General features: G+C 45.2%; 2 protein-coding genes across 4 annotated transcripts in view; one reads left to right on the forward strand and one right to left on the reverse strand.

The window, feature by feature from the left end:
* The window catches only part of LOC128409494 (vomeronasal type-2 receptor 26-like), a 10,156-nt gene extending 9,527 nt beyond the window's left edge, over positions 1 to 629 (forward strand). Inside the window, exon 5 of the mRNA XM_053380021.1 lies at positions 1 to 629. This exon is cut by the window's left edge and continues 277 nt beyond it. Coding sequence (XP_053235996.1) covers positions 1 to 625 — 625 coding nt within the window. The 3' untranslated portion in view covers positions 626 to 629.
* Positions 630 to 4,891: 4,262 nt separating this feature from the next.
* Positions 4,892 to 17,040, reverse strand: LOC128409358 (zinc finger protein 436-like). Of its 3 annotated transcripts, none has more exons than XM_053379747.1 (6): positions 16,952 to 17,040; positions 12,951 to 13,532; positions 11,313 to 11,418; positions 10,732 to 10,814; positions 9,806 to 9,932; positions 4,892 to 6,884 (listed from the first exon to the last, which is right to left on the reverse strand). In XM_053379747.1, exons 2-6 carry the CDS (start codon positions 13,338 to 13,340, stop codon positions 5,617 to 5,619), a joined length of 1,974 nt encoding a protein of 657 aa, XP_053235722.1. In that variant the 5' UTR covers positions 13,341 to 13,532; positions 16,952 to 17,040; the 3' UTR covers positions 4,892 to 5,616. The 3 variants fall into 3 exon arrangements, with proteins under 3 accessions (XP_053235722.1, XP_053235721.1, XP_053235723.1); XM_053379746.1 differs by having other exon boundaries at positions 16,929 to 17,039; XM_053379748.1 differs by lacking the exon at positions 16,952 to 17,040 and adding an exon at positions 15,753 to 16,080.
* Between the last annotated feature and the right edge of the window lie 3,864 nt (positions 17,041 to 20,904).

The raw sequence follows: 20,904 nt of genomic DNA on the forward strand, positions 1-20,904 counted from the left end.
CCGGCCAAGAAGAGCAACCTGTCTTCTCCGACAAACAGCCTTCAGCATCATCTTCTCTGTTGCCGTCTCTTCTGTGTTGGCAAAAACCATCACTGTGGTGCTGGCCTTTCTGGCCACAAAGCCAGGGAACAAGGTGAGGAGATGGCTGGGGAAGAGTCTGGCAAACACCATTGTCATTTCCTGTTCCAGTGTCCAAGTTGTCATCTGCACCATCTGGCTAGGCATGTCTCCCCCTTTCCCGGAGTCTGACATGCACTCCCAGCCCCGAGAGATCATCCTGCAGTGTAATGAAGGATCTGTTGCCATGTTTTACACTGTCCTTGGCTACATGGGCTTCCTGGCTGCCATCTGCTTCACGGTGGCTTTCCTGGCCAGGAAGCTGCCTGGGGCCTTCAATGAAGCCAAGCTGATCACCTTCAGCATGCTGGTCTTCTGCAGTGTTTGGGTGTCCTTTGTTCCCACCTACCTGAGCACCAAGGGGAAGTACATGGTAGCCGTGCAGGTCTTCTCTATCTTGGCCTCCAGTGCTGGACTCCTGGGCTGCATCTTCATTCCCAAGTGCTACATCATTATATTGAGACCTGATCTGAACACAAAGGAACATCTGACCACAAAAATAAAATAAGGCATCTGATTTTGTAATTTTTTAAAAAAATGAGCTGTCAATTATTAACAAAGAATTTTGCACAATAAAGTTAATTGTAATTGCATTGAATCTTTGTTTCAAGAAAGATAAACAGATAAAGATGCCAAAATTATATTCACATTGAGAATCAGCATGGGTAGTCAGACATACTGCTTCTGTACAACATAGTTATCATGGCTAGCAGTGACTATTTGCTTAATTTCCTTCTGAAGCCATACTATCTATCTATCTATGTATCTATCTATCTATCATCTATCTATCTATATCTATATCTATCTATCTATCTATCTATCTATCTATCTATCTATCATCTCTCTCTCTCTCTAAATGTATAGCAAAAAGAAGAGAGATTATCTGATGATATTCAATTACGTTTCACTCAGTTTACTCATTGAAATTAACAGATGTAATTTAGTCACACTCATTAATTTCAATGAGTTGCACATCAGCTTAAAACACCTGAAATTTCAGATATACCAAATAAACAGGGAGCATATTGCTTTTTCCATATCCTGTTTCTTTTTATCTTAAACAATAATTTAACCAGAAGTAGCTATCCTCTCAAATTTTGATGATTAATATCCAGCCCAGTAGCAAAAACCCCCAACCCACTTGCCTTGTGAGTGAAGGCAAGGGGCAACGGGAGTGAAGCCAAACCATTGGAGAGTTACAGCGCCTGCTGTGGCTGTAGAGACCAATACAGGAGAGACATGTTTTGTTGCAGCTGGGGCAGAAGCAGGCATCAGATTGCGCTGATGCCCAGATCACAAGAGAACACAGAAACCTTGTAAGATGCTGGACGCTGCTGGAGTTGGTTGGCCAAATGCAGGCGACAAAAAGCCAAACACCCCCCATGACAACCAAATGAAAGTGATTATTGGGACATGAACAACTCTGCAAACATATATAAAAATTACAAAATACAAGTTGTCCAAGGTTGTGGCCAGTGAAAGAAAAATAAACCACACTGAGGCCCTATCTATGCTATAAATTTATAGCACTATTTAACCAGCCAGTTTTCTGGCTGGCTAGAACCCAGAAAACTGCAGCATTCTGTTGACCATCAGTCAAATTACCTATATGAATTGCAAATAATCATTCCACCCCAATATTTGTGAGGCCTTCACTGGTGACTCTCATCGGATGCCGCGATCCTCCCTTCATGGTCTGGATTACTTGCACCTACCAGGACCTTTCAGTAGTTGCATGAGGTTGTCCTTCAGTTGCTTCTGCTGAGGGAGGTTTGCGACAAACCACAGGGCCTTTTCAGTTGTGGCTCCCCACTTGCAGAATGCTACCAGTGAAGTCCACCTGGCACCATTTTAGTGCCTGGCAAGACTTTTCTGTATTTGGCATTTGATGGATTAGGATGATTTGTCTACTTATAGTATTTTTGTTGCTCTTTCACTGGGCTTCCCATTACTTTTTATTGTAATGCTTTTCAGATCTTATGCTTTCAAATTCTGTAAGTCACTTGGATATATTTTTTTAATGTGTCAGGTGATCAGTACATTGAGTGGATAATAAAAAATACCCCCCCACACACAATCTATTGTTCATTTTTTTCCTTCCCAACACAGCTTTGTCCTCCTGTATTTGCTCTTCAACAGGGGCACCACTGACACCCCAAGCTTGACTAAGATATTAATTCCAGAGTCAGGGAAGCAGCAAAAAGGAAGTAGCAGGGCCCTCCGTATTGTTACGGTTCATAAGAAAGGAAGTCCAGTGCCCTCCTTGGCAAACGTACCAGGGAGTCAAACATGCTACAAGAAGTGGTAACTAGTATTTCTTTATTTTCATACAGCCACACCTGCACACATCAGGCAGTGGAACCCATAGATCCACATACACAGCAAAAAGACATGAACTCGCCTTGTGAGTAGGGGAGGAGACAGCTGTATTTGTTCCTCTGGGCTTCTTTTCTCAACAACCTTCACCCACTCCTAGGCAAGTTTCTACAGCTTGTTGCAACGTATAGCTGTCCAAATTGGGTCAACCTCATGTATTAGAAGCTCAAAGGTAAACTGCAGTCACATCCATAGTGAAGATTTAAAGCACAGAACTTTGTCCCCAAAGAATCCTGGGAAGTTTAGTTTGTTATGGGTACCGGGAATTGTAGCTCTGGGAGGGGACAACGACAGTAGCCAAGATTCTTGGGGGGAGAACATGGCTGTTGAAGTGGAATAAATACGCTTTAAATGTGTCTTTATTTCATTTACATTTAAAAAGAACCCCTCATACGAAAATAATAGAACCACAATAATACCATTTTTAAACAAGTTAAAAACAACAGTTCAAACCCTTCAAGAATAATTGAGATCATATATAGTGTGTATCTGTGGCTCCCAATTGCTGGTCTGCATAGCCCACCCAAGATCCTGTTGCCCCCCCCCCAAAAAAATCCAAGATCAGGTGCCTGGTCGGAAGATGTACACCCCCGTTTTGCATGGGAAAATGCTGGAGAGTATGGTGGCACCATTCACATAACGAAAACTACCACAAAAATACCAACATTTTTAAAAGCAGGATGTCCGTGGCTTGGCTTTTGAAAAACAGGGGGTCCACAGCACTTCTCTAATTGGGAACCACCAGCGTATATCATGTGCCAATATATGGTGTTGATGTGACCTTGGGCTCAGACCAAAACCTTCCCCCACCCCCAGAAGTGGTTCTAGAGTTTGCCTTCCATGTTGCAAGCCCTATTGCCCCAATCCCTTTTCAATCTTGGGTCCCAAGATGATGTTGTTCTACAACTCCCACCATCCCCAGCTATATTGGCCAATGGTCAGAGACATCAAAGGCTGAAGAGCACTGCTTACTGACGCGAGAGGTTTCAGTACCGTATTTTTCGCTCTATAAGACGCACCAGACCACAAGACGCACCTAGTTTTTGGAGGAGGAAAACAAGAAAAAAAATATTCTGATTCTCAAAAGCCAGACCAGCAAGAGGGATTGCTGTGCAGTGAAAGCAGCAATCCCTCTTGCTGTTCTGGCTTCTGGGATAGCTGCGCAGCCGGCATTCGCTCCATAAGACGCACACACATTTCCCCTTACTTTTTAGGAGGGAAAAAGTGAGTCTTATAGAGCAAAAAATACGGTAACTTATTTCCTTATTCTGTTTCCACAGTGAGGATCTTTAGGTATACAGATGGATACAAAGGATTTCTCCAGCGAACGAGATGAGCACTCGATTTATAAATACATATATATATATGATGGAAGGCAGCACCAAAATTTGCTACATGGCCCTGGATTTTAAGTATTGGCCTTAACTGTTACCTTCTAAGTAAAATCTTCAGCTTTCCTATATACACAGTATGAGCATATACCAATTTTAAGCATTTGGCCCCATCTCCAAAAATGCATACATACATGAGAGTCAAACTATGACCCACTATTATGTTTAAACTAGCAGATCTGTGAGACCGATGGGGTGATTGCTGTACCATGAGTCAAAATATGCTGAGACGTCACACTTCCATTATCTTGGGCTGATTCCAAGATCTTGGGATGCATCCCCCAAAACTTCTGATGTCCTCTTGGATATACAGGGACCAGAAATGTATATGGTTCTCCAAAGGGTGTATTTTGCAGAGGCCCGTTCCTCCATGTACAATTGGAGGGCTCACCAATAACAGCTGCAGTCCCTAAAACTCACTGAAGATGCTTGCTCAGTAAGCTTTCGACAGCTGAAAGAATCTTCGCCAAGCCAAAACATAGCTGGAGGCTAGAACACACAACAGTTTCCTACAAGAGGAGGAGCTTTGCTGGGTCTGGTGTTGTGGCAATTGTCCATTGGACCAGGTGCCCATCTGATCTCTCTCCACGCTCTGTATTTATCTGCAAACAGGTACACAAAAAAATCCGAGCAAAACAATATGGTAGAAGTTCAAACACTGTTGGGTGGGAGTCAACTCAATGACAGTCTGTAGATTGACAAAGTTTCTTTTCTTTGCCCAGGACGGATTATCCTCATGGTAGAAGGGCTCCATCCACCACAGGTGATTAAATTTATTCAACAGAGGTAACCTCGAGAGAGCCTGTCCACAAAATTACTATTTATTCAATTTCAATCCTGCTCTTCTTCTCTGCGTAAACTGCCCTTCGCTTACCACCCAAATGCATTCCGTCCACCGATAAACTTTGATGCTACGACGAAACATTCCGACATTTTAGGGAATTTGCACGTGTAGATTCTTTGTCGCTTAGCAGGGCCTGTTTAGTTAGGAAAAAGCTCTAGTCTAATTCACTTATTACTACAGTTATTTATACGCCATATCTCTCTGTATGCAAAGCAGCTTACAAATAACATCAAAATACATTTTTAAAAAGAAAACCCGCAGCAAACAATATACAGTGGCACCTCGGGTTACAGACGCTTCAGGTTACAGACTCCGCTAACCCAGAAATAGTACCTCGGGTTAAGAACTTTGCTTCAGGATGAGAACAGAAATTGTGTGGCGGCGGCAGTAGGAGGCCCCATTAGCTAAAGTGGTGCTTCAGGTTAAGAACAGTTTCAGGTTAAGAACAGACCTCCGGAACGAATTAAGTTCTTAACCCGAGGTATCACTGTAAACATATCGTAAGTCACCAGGATCCTTCCCTGGGGTCCATCAAATGCAGAAGAAGCTGGTCTTGAGGTCTTCTCCTCCCTCCCTCTCTCCTGGGACTCTTCTAGAGGGAAGATGGTAGAGGATGATGGCATATTTATATATATATATATATGTATATGATGTTGTTTGGATGTGAATCATCTGAAATGAAATTTGGGCAACCCCTCTCAAGTCCCTTCTCAACTGCAAACATTTCTAGGATCCAAAGCATCCGTCTGTTTTGTAGTGAATTCTTTACTTTGGGAAAGAACCATTTCCACCCGGTTTTCAAATGGCTTCTACTCTTCAGTGGATTCTACGGTACAAGAAACCGGTGCTCTCAAGTGGAGATCTTTCCACACGTTTTGAACATTTGCGTCAAGGGTGGGACATGTTTTCCAGCCAGAGGGTCATATCCCCTCCAGGGCAGCCTTCCGGCAGGGGTGTCATGGGGCCAGAGGCAAAAGCAACCAGAGCAACGGGCGGTTTCACTTCGTTGTGGGTTCTCTGATGATAAGTAAGGCTATTGCTGTGACTGAAGGTCCTTTCACACTCTGAGCATTTGTATGGTTTCTCCCCTGTGTGTATTCTTTCGTGTCTAGTAAGGGTTGTCCACTGACTGAAGCTCTTGCCACACTTGGAACATTCATATGGCTTCTCTCCCGTGTGGGTTCTTTGGTGGCTTGTAACGTGAATCTTCTGGCTGAAGCTTTTCCCACACTCTGGGCATTTGTACGGTTTCTCTCCGGTGTGGATTCTGAGGTGTATAGCGAGGGTTTGGCTGCAACTGAAGCTTTTCCCGCACTCCGAGCATTTATAGGGTCTCTCGCCTGTGTGGGTTCTTTGATGGTGGGTAAGACCGGTGCTGTAGGTGAAGCTCTTTCCACACTCAGAGCATGTAAATGGTTTTTCGCCCGTGTGGGTTCTTTGATGATTTATCACGTGTATCTTCTGGCTGAAGCTCTTCCCGCACTCGGGACATTTGTACGGTTTCTCCCCAGTGTGGATTCTGTGGTGCAAAGCAAGGGTTTGGCTACAATTGAAGTTCTTCCCGCACTCTGAGCATTTGTATGGTTTCTCGCCCGTGTGGGTTCTTCGGTGATAAGTAAGGCCGGTGCTATGACTGAAGCTCTTCCCACACTCTGAGCACGAAAACGGTTTTTCTCCCGTGTGGGTCCTCTGATGGTCTGTGACGTGCGTCTTCCGCTTGAAGCTCTTTCCACACTCCAAACATCTATATGGCTTCTCGTCGGTTTGGAATGTCTGATGATAAAGAAGGTCCTCGCTGTCGCAGAAACCCTTTTCAGGGGAGAAACATTTAAATGGTTTCTCCCCTGTGTGGATTCTCTGATGATCAGTAAGGCTGCTGCTCTGACTGAAGCTCTTCCCACACACTGAGCATTTGTACGGCTGCTCGGCTATTTGCACTCTTTGAGATGCGCTAAGACTCAGTATCTCGCTTGCAATCGTTGCGTGTTGAGGGGAGGTGTTCCTTGTGTTTTTCGCTGTGTCGCATTCATCTTTTAGCTTTGGAATTTCACACACGTCCGCGTCTTCAGAAATGAAAGATTTCTCCCTCAGCTTCTGTCTTGCCTCGGGTTTCCTCCTCTGCTGTTCAAGCTCCTTCTCGTTCCAACTTCCATAACCTGAAATAACAAAGAAGGGGGCCTGATCAGGGTGGAACAGATTCTCAGATCAGAAAATACAAGAACCAATATATTAAGTGGATACAAGAACCATATACAGTGGTACCTTGGTTCTCGAACTTAATCTGTTCCAGGAGTCCGTTCGACTCCCAAAACCATTCAAAAGCCAATGCGCAGCTTCCGATTGGCTGCAGGAGCTTCCTGCACTCAAACAGAAGCCGCGTCAGAAGTTTGCCTTCCGAAAAACGTTTGCAAACCACAACACTTACTTCCGGGTTTGCGGTGTTCGGGAGCGGATTTGTTTGGGAGCTAAGCTGTTCGACTACCAAGGTGCAACTGTACTGAGCTCTCTGCTGTTCATCAGGAAACGGCTCCCCCCAGCCCTGCCCCCCCCCCAGCCCTAGGCCATGACTTCAAGGACAGCAGAAGCAGCTGACAAGAGTTCAGGGATACAGTGGTACCTCAGGTTACATACGCTTCAGGTTACATACGCTTTAGGTTACAGACTCCGCTAACCCGGAAATAGTGCTTCAGGTCAAGAACTTTGCTTCAGGATGAGAACAGAAATCGCGCAGCGGCAGCGGGAGGCCCCATTAGCTAAAGTGGTGCTTCAGGTTAAGAACAGTTTCAGGTTAAGAACGGACCTCTGGAACGAATTAAGAACTTAACCCGAGGTACCACTGTATTAAAAAATAATTTTATAAGTTGTGTGTCCTTGTTTCTCAATTTGATCCTTTTACATGGTTTTGTATATTTTGAGGTATTTTATGCACTGACGCCATTATTTTCATTGATTATAGTTTATTGTGATTGTTGTTACAGGTAGGTAGCCATGTTAGTCTGCCGTAGTCAAAACAAAATTAAAAAATTCCTTCCAGTAGCACCTACTGGAAGGAATTTTTATTTTATTGTAATTGATAAGTGTAAACTGTTTAATTATTATTTGCTGATATCTAACTTCACTGTTTAATGTTACATTCTAATGGATGATTGAATATCGCTTTATTCGATATAAGTTCTTCATTTCAAGGTTATTGTGGCTTTTTTTGGTATCAGATCAGATTGTTATTACATGCGTGATGTTCTCTGTCTGTTTTGTTGTTTGCTTGTAAGCCACCTTGGATATAGTAATACAGTGGTACCTTGGGTTAAGTACTTAATTCGTTCCGGAGGTCCGTTCTTAAACTGAAACTGTTCTTAACCTGAAGCACCACTTTAGCTAATGGAGCCTCCCGCTGCTGCTGCACCGCCGGAGCCCAATTTCTGTTCTCATCCTGAAGCAAAAGTTCTTAACCTGAAGCACTATTTCTGGGTTAGCGGAGTCTGTAACCTGAAGCATCTGTAACCTGAAGCGTCTGTAACCCGAGGTACCACTGTATATAAAAGCACTGCACAAATTAAAAGTGAAATGAAATGAACTATTAAGTGGCTCCTGTTGACTAGCATTGACTGGAAATTGATGTGATGAAGTGCATAGAGAAGGTATGAGGAACACTGCTGGGTATTGTCACACCTACTTTGAGAAAATTACAGAATCATAGAGTTGGCAGGGAACCTGAGAATCATCTAGTCCAACCCCCCCTGCAACGCAGGAATACGCAGCTGCCCTATATGGGAATCAAACCTGCAACCTTGGTGTTATCAGCACCACACTCTGACCAACTGAGCTATCCAGGCTTGATGCTGGGGATATAAACAGGGACCCTGAGAGCAGATACTTTTCCACTGAGCTAGGAAAGCTACCTTATGTATGCACACTTGGTCAGACAATACGATACGATAATCTTTATTGTCATTGTCCCATACAGAACGAAATTGAAAAAATCTACACCAGACATTCAAAAACCAACAAGCCTGCTATCCCAGCCTGTTTAGCCCCCTAAAAACTCTGATACCCCATAATTAAATACAATATACTCCCATAAGTAAAGGGACCCCTGACCATTAGGTCCAGTCGTGACCGACTCTGGGGTTGCGGCGCTCATCTCGCTTTATTGGCCGAGGGAGCCGGCGTACAGCTTCTGGGTCATGTGGCCAGCATGATTAAGCCGCTTCTGGCAAACCAGAGCAGCACACGGAAACGCCGTTTGCCTTCCCGCCAGAGTGGTACCTATTTATCTACTTGCACTTTGACGTGCTTTCGAACTGCTAGGTGGGCAGGAGCAGGGACCGAGCAACGGGAGCTCGCCCCGTCGCGGGGATTCGAACCGCCGACCTTCTGATTGGCAAGTCCTAGGCTCTGTGGTTTAGACCACAGCGCCACCTGCGTCCCTCTGAGAGCAGATACTTTCCCACTAATAATAATAAATTTTATTTATACTCCGCCCTCCCCAGCCAAGACCGGCCTCAGGGCGGCTAACACCAAATATAAAAACAATTGATTGAAATACAGCTTACAAAACAAGATTAAAATACAACATTAAAACATTAAAATGCACCCACATTTTAGTGGAAACTCAATCAAAAACTTTTTTGGGGATAAAAACGTCAAGTCTTCACCAAGGCCAACTATCCAGACTGGTCCTACATGGGCCAGAAAAAAGCCAGGGAAGTCCCCAAATAGGAGTTTCAACACAGAAGGAGAAAGGAAAAAAGAAAGAGGGGGAAGGGAATCAAACTGAATCTAAGCCAAAGGCCAGGCGGAACAACTCTGTCTTACAGGCCCTGCGAAAAGAAATCAGATCTTGCAGGGCCCTGGTCTCATGAGACAGATACTTTTCCACTGAGCTAGGAAAGCTACCTCATTTATGCACACCTGGTCAGACCATTGGTCAGTCCAGCTCAGTGCTATCTAAACTTACTGGCAATGGCTACTGTTGAGCTATGAGCTTTCCTGGACAGATGGGCATGAATACAGATGAAGAGCCGCAGCAATTCCCGCGTCCCAGACCTATCAGGCAAGGCCACAGAGGGAAACTTACCCAGAGAAGCCAGGTTCCAGTAGTTCTCCTCCATGACTTCTCTGTGCAGAGCCCTCTGGCTCGGATCCAATAGAGCCCACTCCTCCTCTGTGAAATGTACAGCCACCGCCTCAAAGGGCACTGGGTCCTGGAATAATAATAGTAATAATAATAATAATATTTTTTTATTTATACCCCGCCCTTCCTGGTTCAGAAAACCGGGCTCAGGGTGGCTAACAACAAATTTAAAACACTTAATTGATGCAACAAAAAACAGCATAAAAGACAGTATGAAATGTGAATAACAATAAATTCAGAATTCAAAAATCAATTTAGGGGGAAATCCATCCGATAAACATTAGATGATCACCAGGGCTAGCTGGCTAAATTAGTCCTACTTGGGCCAGCGAGGAGACCAGGGGAGAATTAGCTGTGGGATCCCAGAGCGGGTAATCTTCATAAAAAGGGGAGGGGGAGGGAAGGCAGGGGAATAAAAGATCAGGCTAAGTTCAAATTGAAAGCCAGGCGGAATAGCTCTGTCTTTCAGGCCCTGTAAGGAAGTTAAGTCCTACAGGGCCCCAGTCTCATGGGACAGAGCATTCCACCAGTTCAGAGCCATCACTGAGAAGGCCCTGGCCCTGGTGGAGGATACTCTGACTTCCTTAGGGCCCGGGACCTCTAAACTATGATTATTCATGGACCTTAAAAACAGTTACTATGCACAGCTAAGGCAGCAACCCGAAAAAAGAGAAGAAAAAAGACTGCAGAGACTGGAGGCTCTGCTGCAAAACCCAGAGCTTTCCTTGTGGCATTCAGAGCCTTCAAGATGGGGGGCATCTTAAACACAAGTGATAGGGGAAGGGCAGGTTTTTTCAGGACCACGGAGAGCTACAGAGGAGTCGCCTGGGTTGTGCCTGGCTCAGTTCTCCTGTGATTCTATCTCCTACCTGATCAAGTGACTGCGAAGCAACTGTTTCCACTCCATCACAATAAGAAGGCCTAATTGACATCTCCCTGGTGGTTCTGCCACCTGTGAGGGATTCAAAAGAAGCAAGGAGGCAGGGTGAATAAAAATCAATGATTTTTTAAAAAATAAATTTTAAAAATCAGATTTTTAATTTTTTTTAATTCGTCCTTATTGATTTAAAATATCATCTTACATATACATTACAAATAGTTACAGCAAAATTAAACACAAAAATATAAAAGGATAAAGAAAATAAAAATAACAAAGCAAAGAAGAATTAACAATAAGAGATGACCATTGGCTATAACATCCTGTAAATAGGATTTTTAAAAAATAAAATGCTTTTGGAGGAAAAATCCTTCCAAAAATAGTTTTCTATTTAAGTTACATTATAGCACAAAAGCTATTCATCAGGAAATAAGGATTTGTTTTTAATTATGTGGCATGAGGCTTTATATGCAATATTTAATTTTTTGGTAAACGAATTACATCAATCCACTCACAATTTCAGAGGGACTAAAGAGAGACTAAGTGGAAATAATATTTTGCATTCGTTCTTACCCAATAAGGTTTCGGCGACTGGCGGTGCGCCGTTAAATGGTAACAGCCCAAGTCTGGTGCCCATTGCAGCTCCCTCTCCCTCTGTGGCTCCTCCTGCTAACAGCTCCTGCATCCAAAATAATAATAATAATAATAATAATAATAATAATAATAATAATAATAATTTATTTATACCCCACCCATCTGGCTGGGTTTCCCCAGCCACTCTGGGCGGCTTCCAACAAAATATTAAAATACAATAGTCCGTCAAACATTAAAAGCTTCCCTAAACAGCTGCCTTCAGATAAAACCACAAAGAAGTAGCAAAGGAAGTAGAGGACAATGGAGCAGGGAAAATGGGTGGATTCCTAAAAATACAAGAGGCTGCTGGATCAGGCCAGCCTCCTGGTCTCACAATGCACAGATGACCCAAGAGCAACAGCACTCTCTACTTGGGACTGGTCTTCCAAGGTGTCCTTCCAGAGAAGGCTGAATGAATTATCTGGTCAGGGATGCTTTATGTCCCCAGACCTAAATTCCCTTGTGTGGGGCCTTCTAAGGTAGAAATTCTGCTGGACCATTATCAGTAAGGCGAGTCTCAAGTACTCAAGGGTTCAGCTTGACCGCAAAGCTTGCAGGAACTAGTTTAAGAGGAACCTAACAATGTTATGGGACGCGGGTGGCGCTGTCGGTTAAACCACCGAGCCTAGGGCTTGCCGATCAGAAGGTCGGCAGTTCGAATCCCCACGACGGGGTGAGCTCCTGTTGCTCGGTCCCTGCTCCTGCCAACCTAGAAGTCCGAAAGCACGTCAAAGTGCAAGTAGATAAATAGGTACCACTCCGGCAGGAAGGTAAACTGCGTTTCCGTGCACTGCTCTTGTCCGCCAGAAGCAGCTTAGTCATGCTGGCCACATGACCCAGAAGCTGTCTGCGGACAAACGCCAGCTCCCTTGGCCAATAAAGCGAGATGAGCGCCGCAACCCCAGAGTCGTCCGCGACTGGACCTTTACCTTTACCTTTACCTTTAACAATGTTAAGAGTGAAAACCAATTCCAGGTAAGGTGCAAGGAGGCCTCTGCACATATGGGAGGGGAACCCCAACTCATGGGCTGAGGAAGAGTTTCCAAGGACTGTGGTTGGATGGGCAGCAGAAGTTCGTTGGGGAGAATGAACAGCTAAGGCAACATATATTTCCTACACAGGTGTGAAGGCAAATGGCTATTCTCCCACAGACTCTGTCTGGTAAGGCACTGAAGTCTGAATAATTGGGAATCTGGTTTGAGCCTGCATACTGAACCCCCAAAGGGAATTTTCTCCCATACTTCCCTCCCTCTATGTGAGTGAAATCCTAGCATTTCCACCCCCCATCATGCAGCCCGGTCACCGAGGTCCAGATCTGAGGGTCTTCTGGTGGTTCCCTCATTGCATTAAGTGAAGTTACCAGGAACAAGGCAGAGGGCCTTCTTGGTGGTGGCACCCTCCCATCAGATGTCAAGGAGATAAAACAACTGTATGACTTTTAGAAGACATCTGAAGGCAGCCCTGTTTTTTGTGTTTGGTATTTTATTGTGTTTTTATATTTTGCCGGAAGTCGCCCAGAGTGACTGCGGCAACCCAGTCGGATGGGCAGCACATGATAAAATTGTTGCTGTGCCTCACCCGTTGCTCTGCCTCTTGGCTCATGAGGAAACCTTCGGCCAGGGCCACCGCCTGGGAACAGGTCTCCGCTCCGCACTCCCTCACCCAGCTCTCCATCTCCGGGGGGAGGACAGCCAGGAACTTCTCCAGGACCACCAGGTCCAGCATTTGAGCTTTGGTGTGCTTTTCTGGCTTCAGCCACTGATGGCAAAGATGGTGGAGTCGGCTGCAAACCTCCCGGGGCCCCTCAGCTTCCTGGTAGCAGAACTGGTGAAAGTGCCATTGCTGTTCGTCTGAGCTGCTGTAGGCCTCGCTCAGGAGCTTGCACACTGTTTTTTCCCAGAAGGCCCCACTGCCCCCGGCCTGGCGGTCTCTTTGGGCTTTGGTCCCAGCTGAATCATCCTCTTCCATCTCCAATTTGTACTCGGAGGAAGGGTCTCTTTGCTCAGAGTTGGTCCAAGGCCACTTTCGTCCACAGCTGCTCCTGAATTGAGTGACGGCCGCCCTGCTTAGCCCCGCAAAGGCTAATACATCTTCCTTGTTTCAAGAAGAGGCTTTCGGAGCAAAAAACTGGCCGCTCCCTGCAATCTGCCAGAGCTTCTCCTGTGGGGAAAGGTGAAATGAGATGAGACCATAAGAATCAGAGACAGCCAAGAAAAGATGGCCATTCTGAGTTGGTTTCAACCAAGTCCTACTCAAAGGCAGACACACTGTAATCAATAAACAAAAGTTTGTCATGTCCATTGACTTCAAAAGGCCTACTATGAAAGCTTGTTGTTCTAAAACAGCTTCTGACAAGCATGGTAGCTACAGCTAGGATTTGAACAGCCGAACAGTGGAAAACCCTGGAAAATCTACTTTTGTCTTTGTAGATGTCTCTGGACTTCAGGTACTGTAGAAAATGCTATACTTCTGGTTGACCTTTTCTGAACCTATTCAATACCCTTTTTTTGCAGTGAGGAACATACACAATACAGTGGTACCATGGGTTAAGAACTTAATTTGTTCCGGAGATCTGTTCTTAACCTGAAACTGTTCTTAACCTGAGGTACCACTTTAGGTAATGGGGCCTCCCGCTGCCGCTGCGCCACCACCGCACGATTTCTGTTCTCATCCTGAAGCAAAGTTCTTAACCCGAGGTACTATTTCTGGGTTAGCAGAGTCTGTAACCTGAAGCGTCTGTAACCTGAAGTGTCTGTAACCCGAGGTACCACTGTATTCCAAATATGGCCACACCATAGATTTGTATAATGGGCATTATGAATTTGGCAGTTTTATTTTCAATTTCTTTCCTAATGATCCCCAGCACCAAATTCACCATTTCCACAGCTGCTGCACACTTCCGCAGGACCCCCTTAAAATGTCTGTTCACTTCGGCCAAGGATAGATCGTTACTGCTTTGTAAAATCCAGATATTTATATAAACATCAAAGCCTGTACGCTGCAGCTTGGAAGCCTACCCAAAGACCAAATGCAATAAGTAGTTAAACTTAATTAAACAACTATGTTAAAGAGGGAGCCAAAATATATAAAAAAAGAACTCAGTAAGAATTGATGTAAAAAAAAAAAAAGGAACTAGGAATATCTGGGGATGTGCAAAAGATGTTACAGAAGTGTACTAAGAATACAGCACAGCATACAGCCCTGTGGCTGCGTGACTGTAGATTATTCCTCACAGCACTACAATTCACAGCACATTTAACAAACTACAGTTCCCTGTGTAGATGCAGATGAAGGTTGCACAGGCTGAAGAAGCCTCTGCAAAGTGCTAGAGGCATCAGGTCGCACACCTGGGGTTCTGGGGCAAAGAAGAAATGGCCTCTCCTGATATTGGAAAGCCCATCCCAAGCCTTAAGCCTGGAGGGCTCAATTTGTTAAAGCGTGGTGCTGATAATGCCCAGGCTGCAGGTTTGATCCCTATAGGATAGCTACAACTAATCCAGAACGCGGCAGCTAGACTGGTGACTGGGAATGCTTGCCGAGACCGTATCACATCAGTCCTGAAAGACCTACATTGGCTCCCAGTACGTTTCCAGCACAATTCAAAGTGTTGGTGCTGACCTTTAAAGTAAGGTTACCAGACGTCACCAGATTTACAAATCAGTCCCCATACATAATCCACTGAAGTTGAAAAGTGTCCCCGGATTCTTTGAAAAGAATCTGGTAACCTTACCTTAAAGCCCTAAACGGCCTCGGCCCTCAACCCCATCGTTCAGCCCCGATACTGAGGTCCAGCTCCGAGGGCCTTCTGCTGGTTCCCTCTCTGTGAGAAGTGATGTTACAGAGAACCAGGATGAGGGTCTTCTTGGTAGTGGCGCCTGCCCTGTGGAACGCCCTCCCATCAGATGTCAAGGAAATAAACAACTACCTGACTTTTAGAAGACATTTGAAGGCAGCACTCTTTAGGGAAGTTTTTAATGTTTGATCTTTTATTGTGTTTTTAATTTTTTGTTGGGAGCCTCCCAGAGTGGCTGGGGAAACCCAGCCAGGTGAGTGGGGTATAAATAATAAATTATTATCATTATTATTATTATTCCTGCATTGCAGGGTGTTGAACTAGACGATCCTCAGGGTCCCTTCAAACTCTGATTGTATGGCGCAGGTTCCTCCTTGGCAGAAATAAAATATAAAGACGGCAAACCTAGGAACCGGAAGTGACCTTATGCCAAGTCAGACCATTGGTCCATCCAGCTCAATATGACTTACTCTGACTTGCAGTGGCTCTGCAGAGTTTCAGACAGGTAGGGGGCATTTGCAGACCTACCGAAATTAAAAGACGCCTGCTTCTTGGGAGAAAAGCATCTTAAAAAGCAGAGACATCACCTTGCCAACAAAGGTCCGTATAGTTAAAGCCATGGTTTTCCCAGTAGTGATGTATGGAAGTGAGAGCTGGACCATAAAGAAGGCTGATCGCCGAAGAATTGATGCTTTTGAATTATGGTGCTGGAGGAGACTCTTGAGAGTCCCATGGACTGCAAGAAGATCAAACCTCTCCATTCTTAAGGAAATCAGCCCTGAGTGCTCACTGGAAGGACAGATCCTGAAGCTGAGGCTCCAATACTTTGGCCACCTCATGAGAAGAGAAGACTCCCTGGAAAAGACCCTGATGTTGGGAAAGATGGAGGGCACAAGGAGAAGGGGACGACAGAGGGTGAGATGGTGGGACAGTGTTCTCGAAGCTACGAACATGAGTTTGAGCAAACTGCGGGAGGCAGTGGAAGACAGGAGTGCCTGGCATGCTCTGGTCCATGGGGTCACGAAGAGTCCCACACAACTAAACAACAACTGGAGAAGTTGGGGATTGACCCAGGGACCTTGTGCATGCAAAACAAGATGCTCTGGCTTCTCAGGTTACACAGGGACACATTCCTTTTTCAAAGCAAACCACTGGCCTGTTTAGCTTAAGATTCAAGCTGGGCAAAATTATTCTGCATCCAACAGTACTATCCATGATGACTATGCTCTGCCTGCACAGCTGGAAGCAGAAATGCTTCTGAGCTGCTGGAACTGCAGGGGTCGGGTTGCTCGCTTGTGCTTGCATCCTGCTTGCGGGTTTCCCATCATAATGATGAGCCGCTGTGAGAACAGGATGCGGGACTTAGGTGGGCCATTGGTCCCATCCGGCAGCCTCGTCTTACGTGCCTGGGAGGCAGGCAATGCAACCCAGCAGGATAGCCCTGGGGAAGGTATCGGGGGTCTTTAGCAACCAAAGGAGCCCCTCCCTGGCATTTCTCGACGTACCTAAAAGCAAAATTCGCTCTCTTCCCCCCCCCCCGGATTCTGGTGCACCGCTGTCTCCCGCATGCACCCACCCGAATCCCCGCAGCTTCTAATTTTTGCAAAAACTGAGATGCCTCCCCCTTCAGACCCCGGCCTGGCTTGCAATTGCAAAGGGTCGTGCAATGCAAAGAATGCAACCCCGGGCGTAGTATTCTCGCCCCCCCCTACCCCCGTTCCCTATTCCATTTTTGCAAACCCGAATTCTCTCCAGCTCCTCACCTGGGCGGGGGCGGGGGACTTACGAGAAGGCCGTTTTCCCACGTGCATTCGTTACGGGGTCGTAGAGATAGGAAAGGGCAGCGAGGTACCCAGTTCACTTCCGGTTCCCATTCAAACGCCCGACCTCCACCGCCACCCCTCCAAGTGTGGGTGGCTGGGTGGGTAGGGGGAGATCTGCTGTATTTGCAGCCGTAGCTCTATGTCCGCGTTCGAAGGGGAACCTGAAGTGTCACTGCAGGTGGTTTGCATTTTGCAGCAATGCAAATAGGGAGCGCAGTTTAATTGAAGGCAAATTTGCAAGGGAAAGGGGGGCACTCGGTGGTCCTCCAGTGGACTTGAGCTCAGTTTCCTAGAGAGGAAGGATATTCAAGAAGCTGTGGGAGGGGGCTGCGGGGGAAATCACAGAATAGATCATAGAATTGTAGTATTTGGGGGGGTGGTTCTGAGAATCAACTAGGATCAACGCGGCTGTCCCATACAGGGATCGAACCTGCAACCTTGGCATTATCAGCACCATAGTGCTCGGTCTCGTGGGATCGCCTGGCCAAAAAGGGTGGGCGGTTGAGGCTAGTGCAATATTGGGGAGGAGCAATATAGCAAGGAGGAGATTTGTTGTTGTTTAGTCGTTTAGTCGTGTCCGACTCTTCGTGACCCCATGGACCAGAGCACGCCAGGCACCTCTGTCCTCCACTACCTCCCGCAGTTTGGTCAAACTCATGCTGGTAACCTCGAAAACACTATCCAACCATCTCGTCCTCTGTCGCCCCCTTCTCCTTGTGCCCTCCATCTTTCCCAGCATCAGGGTCTTCTCCAGGGAGTCTTCTCTTCTCATGAGGTGGCCAAAGTCTTGGAGCCTCAGCTTCAGGATCTGTCCTTCCAGTGAGCACTCAGGGCTGATTTCCTTCAGAATGGAGAGGTTTGATCTTCTTGGAGTCCATGGGACTCTCAAGAGTCTCCTCCAGCACCATAATTCAAAAGCATCAATTCTTCGGTGATCAGCTTTCTTTATGGTCCAGCTCTCACTTCCATACATCACTACTGGGAAAACCATAGCTTTAACTATACGGACCTTTGTTGGCAAGGTGATGTCTCTACTTTTTAAGATGCTGTCTAGGTTGGTCATTGCTTTGCTTTTGGGGCATAGCTGTCAACTTTTTCCTTTTTTTAAAAGGGAAATTCCCTTATTCCGAATAGGATTCCTTGCAAGAAAAGGGAAAAGCTGACAGCTATGTTTTGGTGTAAAAAAAGAGTAAACACACACCCCCAGTTCCATGCCAGATATTTTGCAAATTGCACACACACACACACACACACACACACACCGAATAACCAGGTGCAAGGTTTCCATAGAACCATGGGTGGAGTTCAAATGATCTGAGATCTGGTTCTTAAGGGAGAGGCACACATTTTTTTAAAAAAAAAGTGGGAAAGGGGATACTGTTGTAAACAAAACTGCCCTTTTCCCCTAATGGGGTGTCCAAGAACCGGTATAGAGTCCTTACGTGGGTTCCCTATTGGTAGGAGAAAATAACAGAGGCCAACCAGAGAATATTGAGAAGCAAAGCAGCTAGTAAGCCTGATCTTTATTGAACTGTTGCAACAGGGTGCTCTCCTCACACGCAGGAGGACAGAGGAGGACCCAGAACAAAGGTGTGCCTGCCCTTATATAGACATATTAAATTCCCTGCCCAGACCACCCCTCCATATATCATACATACATCACAGAAGGGGTGTAACCCAAGACCACCCGCCACAAACATCATACCTACATCACAGAAAAGGTGGTCTACAACAGAAATTTGAATGTTGTTGTTTTTCCTGTTTGCCAGGTTATCTGATAATGCCTTATCTGATTGCCTTTCCTGGTAGTCTGGCCATTTCTTTGAGATGGTGATTTCCCAATTCCTGAGACAATGGCAAGGTTCCCTCCTTGCAGAGAAAACATCTGGTCAGTTTGGGAGTCAAAGTGGTTTCAGGGCGGTCTTCCTGTGCTGCTCCAGACATGTGGTTCACATGTACGTGTTTGGTTGGTACATTTATGAACATTTCTTTTATAGTGGTACCTCGGGTTAAGTACTTAATTCGTTCCGGAGGTCTGTACTTAACCTGAAACTGTACTTAACCTGAAGCACCACTTTAGGTAATGGGGCCTCCTGCTGCCGCCGTGCCGCCGGAGCACGATTTCTGTTCTCATCCTGAAGCAAAGTTCTTAACCTGAAGCACTATTTCTGGGTTAGCGGAGTCTGTAACCTGAAGCGTATGTAACCTGAAGTGCATGTAACCCGAGGTACCACTGTATATAAGACCTTAATTTTTTTATTACAATACAAAATAGATAGAAGAGTCTTCTCCTATATTCCTGCATTGCAGGGGGTTACACTAGATCAGTGTTTCCCAACCTTGGGCCTCCAGCTGCTTTTGGACTACAACTCCCATCATCCCTAGCTAGCAAGACCAGTGGTCAGGGATGATGGGAATTGTAGTTCCCTGTAGTTCAGCTGGAGCCCCAAAGTTGGGAAACACAGCACTAGATGACTCTTCCAACTCTACAATTCTGCGATACTGTGGTACAAATGTAACAAATAAATGCAAATAACTTGGGAGTTTGGGTTTGGGATGGGTTTTTGGAAGACGCCCGAGCGTGAATTAACTTTATGTGTGTAGATCAGGGCATGCTGACCAACGCACAGTCTTTGCAGTAAGGCTCTGTTCCGATCGACCAGTAGATTCTTATCTGCTGCAGTCTTCATCCGCCTTCACAGCCGTTTTAACATGCCACTTGTTGTCTTCCACCTGTTCTGCCGTTGAGGACTTCTTGGATCATTCTTTGTGTAGCTCCTCCCCTTTGACCTTACTAACTTGGGTGACTCTGCTGGGAGTACAAGATATCTGACGCCTTTGCTCACAAGGGTCACAAGCCCATTCAAGGTGATGATCCAGCGAGTGCGACTTGATCCAATGACATGGTTCAGTACACCAAGCATGCAAAAACTAGTATTTTTATTTTTATTCTTATTATTTTTTAATACAAAGCTTTTAAAAAATTTATTTATTATTAATGTTGCAATACATATATGAAATCTTTACATAATGATACATATACATTATATTCGTAATTTGACATTTTCACATTTCATTATGTACCAACATTTATCCATTTCTTATTTCTTGTCCTGTGTCTTCCCTCCACCCGTGCGTGATTTCCTTGTTATTATTTTATAACTTTATTATTGAGATTGTATTTTTGTATCTTAATAATTAAACATTCAGTCTTATATATCTGCTTAGCTTAACTTAACTTTGTGAAATCAGTCTACAGTCATACCTCAGGTTGAATGTGCTTCGGGATGAGCGCGTTCGAGTTGCGCTCCGCGGCAACCCGGAAGTAATGGAGTGCATTACTTCCAGGTTTCGCCGCTTGTGAATGCGCTCAAAATGACATCTTGCGCATGTGCAGAAGCGGCAAAAAATGACGTGCGTGTGCGCAGACATGCCATCGCTGGTTATGTTTGCTTCTAGATGAAAATGGGGCTCCTGAATGGATCCCGTTCGCATCTAGAGGTACCACTCTTTGCATATCAGTAAATTATTGTTGGAGTATCTTTTGGTCATATATTCTTCTACACATTTCCATTCCTGTCTGAGATTTTGATTAGATTGCATTCTAATTGTTGCTGTCGTTTTTGCTAATTCAAACATTTCAAAAAAATTATGTTGCCAATCTTTCAATGTTGGTATTTCTTCTGATTTCCATTTTTTGTGCATGGTTCAGTACACCAAGCCTGCAAAAACTAGTATTTTTAATTGTGCTTTCGGAAGGCAGCTACACATTAGAGGAAATATGGAACTGTGGGAATCAGGCTATGATAAAGCAATATGTAAAAAACATCAAAACAAAGTCATTCGTGATTTATGTGAAAGGAGGAGATTTAAATCTAAGAAGCTACATTGTGAAAGCAAATATATGGGTTTCATT

This window comes from Podarcis raffonei, chromosome 2 (assembly GCF_027172205.1).
Source record: "Podarcis raffonei isolate rPodRaf1 chromosome 2, rPodRaf1.pri, whole genome shotgun sequence".
NCBI classification, from domain to species: domain Eukaryota; kingdom Metazoa; phylum Chordata; class Lepidosauria; order Squamata; family Lacertidae; genus Podarcis; species Podarcis raffonei.

Coding starts and splice junctions, on each gene's coding strand:
- LOC128409358 (XM_053379747.1), bottom strand. CDS start 13,340: ATGGAAGAGGATGATTCAGCTGGGACCAAAGCCCAAAGAGACCGCCAG. Junction 11,419..12,950: donor GCCAAGAGGCAGAGCAACGG/GTGAGGCACAGC, acceptor TTTTGGATGCAG/GAGCTGTTAGCAGGAGGAGC. Junction 6,885..9,805: donor CTGGAACCTGGCTTCTCTGG/GTAAGTTTCCCT, acceptor TTGTTATTTCAG/GTTATGGAAGTTGGAACGAG.